Raw genomic sequence first — 6567 nt, 5'->3', positions numbered from 1 at the left:
GAAGGCTATGTTAACCAGTTTAATGGAAGTGTTTCAGATTGTGTGTGAAAACCCCACACTGTACCCCAGAAGTGCACTAATGTACATAGTTACCAATAAAAAAAAAAGAGGAAAAAATATATATCAATATACATAAAGATGTGAGTGAGAAAATATTAAATGGATTGTTGCCTATAATAATGAAACATTGAAAACAATGGAATTTCCAACAATGGAAATGATGACCATTATTAATAACATCGGAAAATGCTCATGATTTAATATTAAGTAAAAAAACAACAAAACAACATATCACATGGTCTAAATCTGCATAGAAAATAGACTCAAAGACGATATACTAAAACCTTAACAGTGGCTGTGTCTAAGTAACAAGACCATGGTTATTTTCTTTTTAAATTAAGAACTTTTTGTGTTGAGGATCTTTCTATATGTTCCTGGATCACTTTTATAATGATGTAACTTATTATTTAACTAATACTTCATAAGCAACAGTAGTGCTCAGTTTATTGATAAAAGAGGATACTGACATAAAAATTCCTCTAAAAGTTACAGATAACATGAGAAAATATCACCGACTCAGGGTCTACCCCAGTGTTTTTCAATTTTTTTTTAATCTCATGGCATCCTTGAACCTATAGCTAAACTTCCATGGCACACTAAAATGAGTTTAAAAATACACTTTGAATAACTTTTGAAAATAATTTAATTAATGATCTTTAAAAATTTTCACGGTGCACTGGTTGAAGATCACTGGTCTATACCCATCCACCCTGAAGCAGGCTCCTTTGAACAACCAAATCGGAACTTACTTGGTAGGACGATAATCTGGAATGGAACGATCCAGTGAAATTTTTTCACTGAGGTAGGAATTGTAGCCATACTTCTCGTGGGGTCCCTTGGCTTTTTCTTCTTCAGCAGGGGAAAGGGTAGCTGGAAGGCCCCCTTTCCCCCGCCCACCATACCCTTCAATGAGCCCAAGGGATTTGGATAAGCCTAGAAAAAAGGAGGAGGAGAATGAATTATTTGCAAGCCACCATACCAGCATGATGTCAATCTCAGGTATAGTTTCAGTGGAAATTAAAACAGTACCTGGCACAGAAAAAAACCTATGTCCTGAACTCATTCATCTCTGGTACAGGCCCTGAAAATATTTTTTGTTGAGAGAAAGGTTCAGGTAACTATGAGACTGGGAGTTAAAGTCTGGTTACCAATTAGGATCGTCTCCTTCCTTTTGGAAACTGGGGATCTGGAAAAGGGAGAGACCACCTAAACTCAGAGAAATGAGAAGTGAGGAGGATGCATGGAATGCGACAGGAGTGGGGTCATTATTCCCACCTGTTTTCCTTTCTTCATGGGGCACTCATGCGGAGGTTAGATACGCCAGGAGGACTCCAGCACAGAACAGAATAAAAACAGCCAGTAATAGATAACTGCTGCCAAACTGCAGGTGTTTTTGCTTCATTTGTACAGAGAATGACACACAGATTGATTTTTATCCCGAGTTTAAAAGGTGTAACAGTCTAACACGGCTCTTTAGCTAATGGTTTATTTAAATTTCATCTAAATGGCAAAAGGAAATACAAAATGTTTGAGAATAAATCACAGAGGGGGGAAAAAGCTAAGGGTGATAACTGTGCCAAACAGAGTAGGAGGCCTCGGTAACTGAGTAATTGAAAGTTCCCAGGATGGTGGCAGCTTTATACCTATTATTCCATTGTAGGATAAACAGCTTGATGGGCAATTTTTAAATCCTAGAGTTATGGGAGGTTTTACTACTTCACTGGAAAACTTCTGCTGTTAAGGGATCTCATTCCCTGTTGCCATTTCAAATGTTCAAGCTACTCAGTACACACACATTCTTATGTACACGCAAGTGGGAACACACACACACACACACACACACACACACACTTCATCTATTTAAATGCTACATATCCAATCTCCAGCATTTCATGGTTGCTATCAACAAGAATAATCTGAACTAACTCCCCAGCCTTTCATGGTGGGCAGCCTAGAGAATCTAGAAGGATCTAACCCTCTCCCCAAGGCATCCCTAGCCAAGTCAAAGGCCAATACATCTGCTCCAGTCATGAGATGGTTCTCCATCACATAATGCCAAGACTTGTGTTCTCTCTGCTACTTTTCTGAGAATAGAAATTTGTTTGCTATAATACCAAGATAGAAAGCAAAGTTTGAGCTAGCAGCTCAGTTGGTATCAGAAAAACATCATCCTTCTGCCTGGAAGTCATTTCCAATGTCCCATATGTTCATCAGGTACCATAACATCTTTTCTCCCTGTCGCCATCGCCGGGGACCGGGGGGGTCCTTTCAGCTAAGAACCAGGTTACTCAAATGTTTCCTACCTGCTTCCTTGTCTTTGACCTCTCATTCCACATCACTGTGTAACAAGTAGTATTCAATAACATCACTTTTACCAAGCTCAAAAATCTATCAGGACAAACGCCTGTACTTCATCTTAAAATCACTTGTGATAGAACTTTAACTAGGAGGAATGCGAAATGGTGCTACCACTTTAGAAAACAGTTTGGCCCCTCTTCAAAATGCTAAACGCCATTACCATAGGACCCAGTAATTCCATTCCTAGGTATATATGCCCATGAGGAATGAAAATGTATGCCAAGGCAAAAATTGGTACACAAATGCTCACAGAAGAAGGATTATTCATATTAGCTAAATGACCATCAACTGGTGAATGGATAAACAAAATACAGTATATCCACATATATAATGAGATATGTGGAAATAAAACAGAAAGAAGTGGTGACACAAGCTGTGGCATGGAAGAACTCTGAAAACCATGCCAAGTAAACAAAGTTGATCACAGAAGACCATGTAGTGTGTGATTCTATTTATATGACATGTACGTAAGCAAATCTACAGAGACAAAAGGTAGATTTGTGGTTCCTTAGGGCCAGGAGACTTGGGGAGGAAAGACTGCTAATGGGCTTCTGGGGGGGGGGCAAGAGAAACATTATGGGGTCAGACTGAGATGATGGCTGCACAATTTTGTGAACATACTAAAAACCACTGAACTGCACACTTTTAAACAGATGAATGATACAGAATGAAGAAAATACCTCAGTAGAGTTGTAAAAATGAAATCACTTCTGAGAGACAATTCTGTTTCCAACAAGATGCAGAGTTAAACCACAGGAAAAAATTCAGTAGAACACCTAGGAATACTCCATAAAATAATTTTAAAATATTTAAAACATAGAGCTGAGCTTGCAAGAAAGAGAAACTCCTAGTGGTAAGTTAAAATCAGAATAGAGACCCTGGCTGCTCTCAGAGAAGGAGAGGCTGGATTGCTCATTAACTAAAGACTGGAGCTTTAAAGCCCAGGCATGCAAGCGATGTGAGACTTCGAGTTCTCTCGAGAAATACAGTTGAAACTGAAACATCTGCAAAAATTTCAGTACCTTGAAGAGTACATCTTGAAAGAAAGATGGGGTTTTATTAATTTTTTTTCAAAATCTAAGTAACAGCATAATGAAATAAGCAAGAAGACGGTCTATGACTGGGCTCAGGGTGGGGGAAAAAGAGAAGTCTTAACTTGACCCTGAGCCTACATGTATTTGTAGTCCAAATTTACACGACTTCTAGGGTCGGTTTTGTCATTTTAGATTACAAGCTCTTTAAAGGGGCACTCGAGACAATAATAGAACCACAGTCATAAAATATAATTTTCAATAGTTCTTTTATGGAGGAAGGAGCTCATGAAGGCAAAAGTACCCAGACCCCCCTGAGAATCATGATGCAATTCTGGGTCCCTTGTGTGTAGGTTTGTATCTGTGAGTGGAAAGCGTGGAAACAGAAAGTAACAGGGTGTACAGTACGGTCTGCAGCAGCACAAGGACAGACCCCAGGCACCAACAGGGGTGACAGCAACCATTTATTGAGCATCTAGAGTGCTGGACGCTCTGCCAAGTGTTTTACATTTATTGTGCCATTGTTTCCTCTAACCTCCCAACAAGCTCATGGGGAAGGTATTATTATCATCTCTATTTTAGAAATGAGGACACTGAGTCCAAGACTGTGGATCCATGGCTGGTGAAAGAGAATGAAGCCTGGGCTCTGTGAAAGACTCGGAGGCCACCTCGGGGCTCCCACAGCAGCCCATGCCAGAGGCAGGAGGGGCCTCATTTTAAGGCAGTGGTCACTCAAAGGAGGGGAGAGATTTCAAAAATGACTGAAAGATACTGTGGCAGGGCAGCTGATGGACGAGTTCTAAGGGTGAGTGACAAGGAAGAACTGAGCCAGACTGAGGTTTCCAGGGTGAAGGATGCCACCCACCAGTCACCAAAACAGGCCACACAGACAAATGTGTGCAAAGATTCTGAGTTCTACTGTCTATGTGCAGGTTATGAGGCACCCCCACCATGACATCTGGATGGGGTCAGATGTCCAGCAGGGAGCTGAAATACACGAGAATGGACATGCAGACAGCAGAGGAAGTCGTGAGGTATAAACCTGGGAGCCATCAGCACGGAGGGCCCAGAGCCACGAGAGACGTCCTGAGGGGAGTGCAGGGTGCAAGAAGGATGGACGATGCTTAGAGAGCATCCTCCGACCACACTCCCTCCATATACACCTGTAGCGTCTCCAGAGGAGGAGCTGCACACTCCAAACCCGTTTCTTCTCTGCTGTTTATGCCCACTCTCTCATGTGTACTACACAGTGCAACCTCAGTAGCTGCCCCCTCTCTCCACTGACCACCTCCTTAAGCTGACCTAATTTTCATAGACCAGATATGCATCACATGTACCCAATATACCGTAAGCCAGTCTTTATGCTGATCACTTCTGTAGGTTGGCCAGTTTGTCCTTGTGTGGTCAACTTACAGAGGTTCTGCTGGATTTGAAGCTCAAGACTTCATGGAATGGAGAAACATCTTAGTAAAAATCAGGCGGTGAAGCTTCTTGTTTATCTCTATAAAGCCATTTGTCTACTCCCTCTCTGCCCATCAATAATCATTATTTAGGCTTTACATTTTTTAAAATGCTTTTATATCCATTTTTTTCTATTAGGCAGATTAGATATTGCCAGGATCACTTCATAGATGAAGAAATAGAGGCTCAGAAGGATTAATTATTTGACCATCCAAAAGTGATGGAGACAGAATGAGATATTCCTCCAAACCTCCAACACACACACCGCCTCTTTACACTACTCTAGATTTTAAATCACTCTATCCAAGAAATTGTATAGAAAGGAAGCACCCAGCATTGCAAACATAATGGACAATTGCAAATAAATGGCATCATAGCATACCCTTAACAGCAATACTACACAGCAAAGAAAATAAAGGGACTACAGATACACATACCAAATCGATGACTCTCACAGACTCAATGTAAAGTAATATAAACTTACCTGGAGAAACTATAAAGGCCAATAACAAAGAGGGTGGGTTATGACTGAAGAGAGAACCTGAAAGTATCACTTGGCCATGCTCCACTGTAAAGCTGGGAGATGGATGCAATGACACTTATTGTGTGACTACAACCTTTCGTAGAAGTCCACGTATAATGTACGTAACACTGCATACTAAAAAGAGGATGAGACTACCAGCATGTTTTTTCCTCTTTATTCTGTGCACATTTTCTCATTCACCCTAAATTTTCCCTTTTTCTTTCGCAGTACTTGCTGGCTTTTCCTGACAAGCCACAAATGCAGCCTCTGTGGTCCTCTGTCCAGCATAAAGCCCAGCAGTCAAGGAAGGAGATTCTACCAGAACAGGGAAGAACTGACCTTTGACCTAACTCAGCAGCTCCAAAGGAAAACATTTGATTGTCTTCATCTATCCACTATATTGTCTTCATCTATCCATCTACATTGTCTTCATCTATCCATCTATATTGTCTTCACATCCACTTCATCTATGTGGTTTGGTCAATATGTCTTTTTTTCACTGGACAATACGGTATTTCTTCTGTTCAGTCTAAATAGACAGCTTCCAATCCCAGGTCATTAAATTCCACCAGAGCTAAAGTGCATCTCAGCTGTGTTTGCCTAGCATACTCCGGTGGGCTGCCTTCCCAATGCAGGCAAGGGGCCAGGGGAAATTCATTATAACACAGCACAGAAATTAAGACTAGGAATACATGCTAATCCTATGAGGGACCGCTGGGAATGATGGTCCCCAGTGAGATTATTCTCTCTTTATATGGCACCATTTCTTCCATCCGGAAAGCCACCCACTTAACAGCTTCCACAAAGATCATTCCACACAGTACGATGTGACAACTATGAATTATATATTTTGTGGTCCATGTGCTCCCGTTTTCCCCCCAATTTAATCTGCCAGAAAGGTTCAACAGAGCCGCAAAAATTTTCCCTGCTACTTTAATGTGCTTACTTAGCAGGGCCCAGAAACCACTGGCAAAGATAAATAAGAGTTCAAGTCTACCGACAAAGCTCAAGTTGGTCTTGCCAGGGACAGTTGCCATGGGGGCATGATGGGGTGACTCCATACGCCCAGGAAACCTGCTTTTCTGCAAGTGTCCTTTGAACTTCAGCTGGAAGCAGCTGCAACCTTTGCAGACT

The 6567-nt window shown here is 41.4% G+C and overlaps 1 protein-coding gene across 1 annotated transcript in view; it reads right to left on the bottom strand.

Moving 5' to 3' along the window:
- The window catches only part of GALNT17 (polypeptide N-acetylgalactosaminyltransferase 17), a 457848-nt gene that overhangs the window by 302877 nt on the left and 148404 nt on the right, over positions 1–6567 (bottom strand). The window contains exon 2 of the mRNA XM_003794210.2: positions 810–993. Coding sequence (XP_003794258.1) covers positions 810–993 — 184 coding nt within the window. The remainder of the gene's footprint in view (positions 1–809; positions 994–6567) is intronic.

Source organism: Otolemur garnettii, unplaced genomic scaffold, assembly GCF_000181295.1.
Source record: "Otolemur garnettii isolate 467f Iridium unplaced genomic scaffold, OtoGar3 scaffold00077, whole genome shotgun sequence".
In the NCBI taxonomy this organism is placed as follows: Eukaryota; Metazoa; Chordata; class Mammalia; order Primates; family Galagidae; genus Otolemur; species Otolemur garnettii.
The sequence above is the reverse complement of the archived record's forward strand: the minus strand, read 5'-3'. Positions and strand labels throughout refer to the sequence as shown.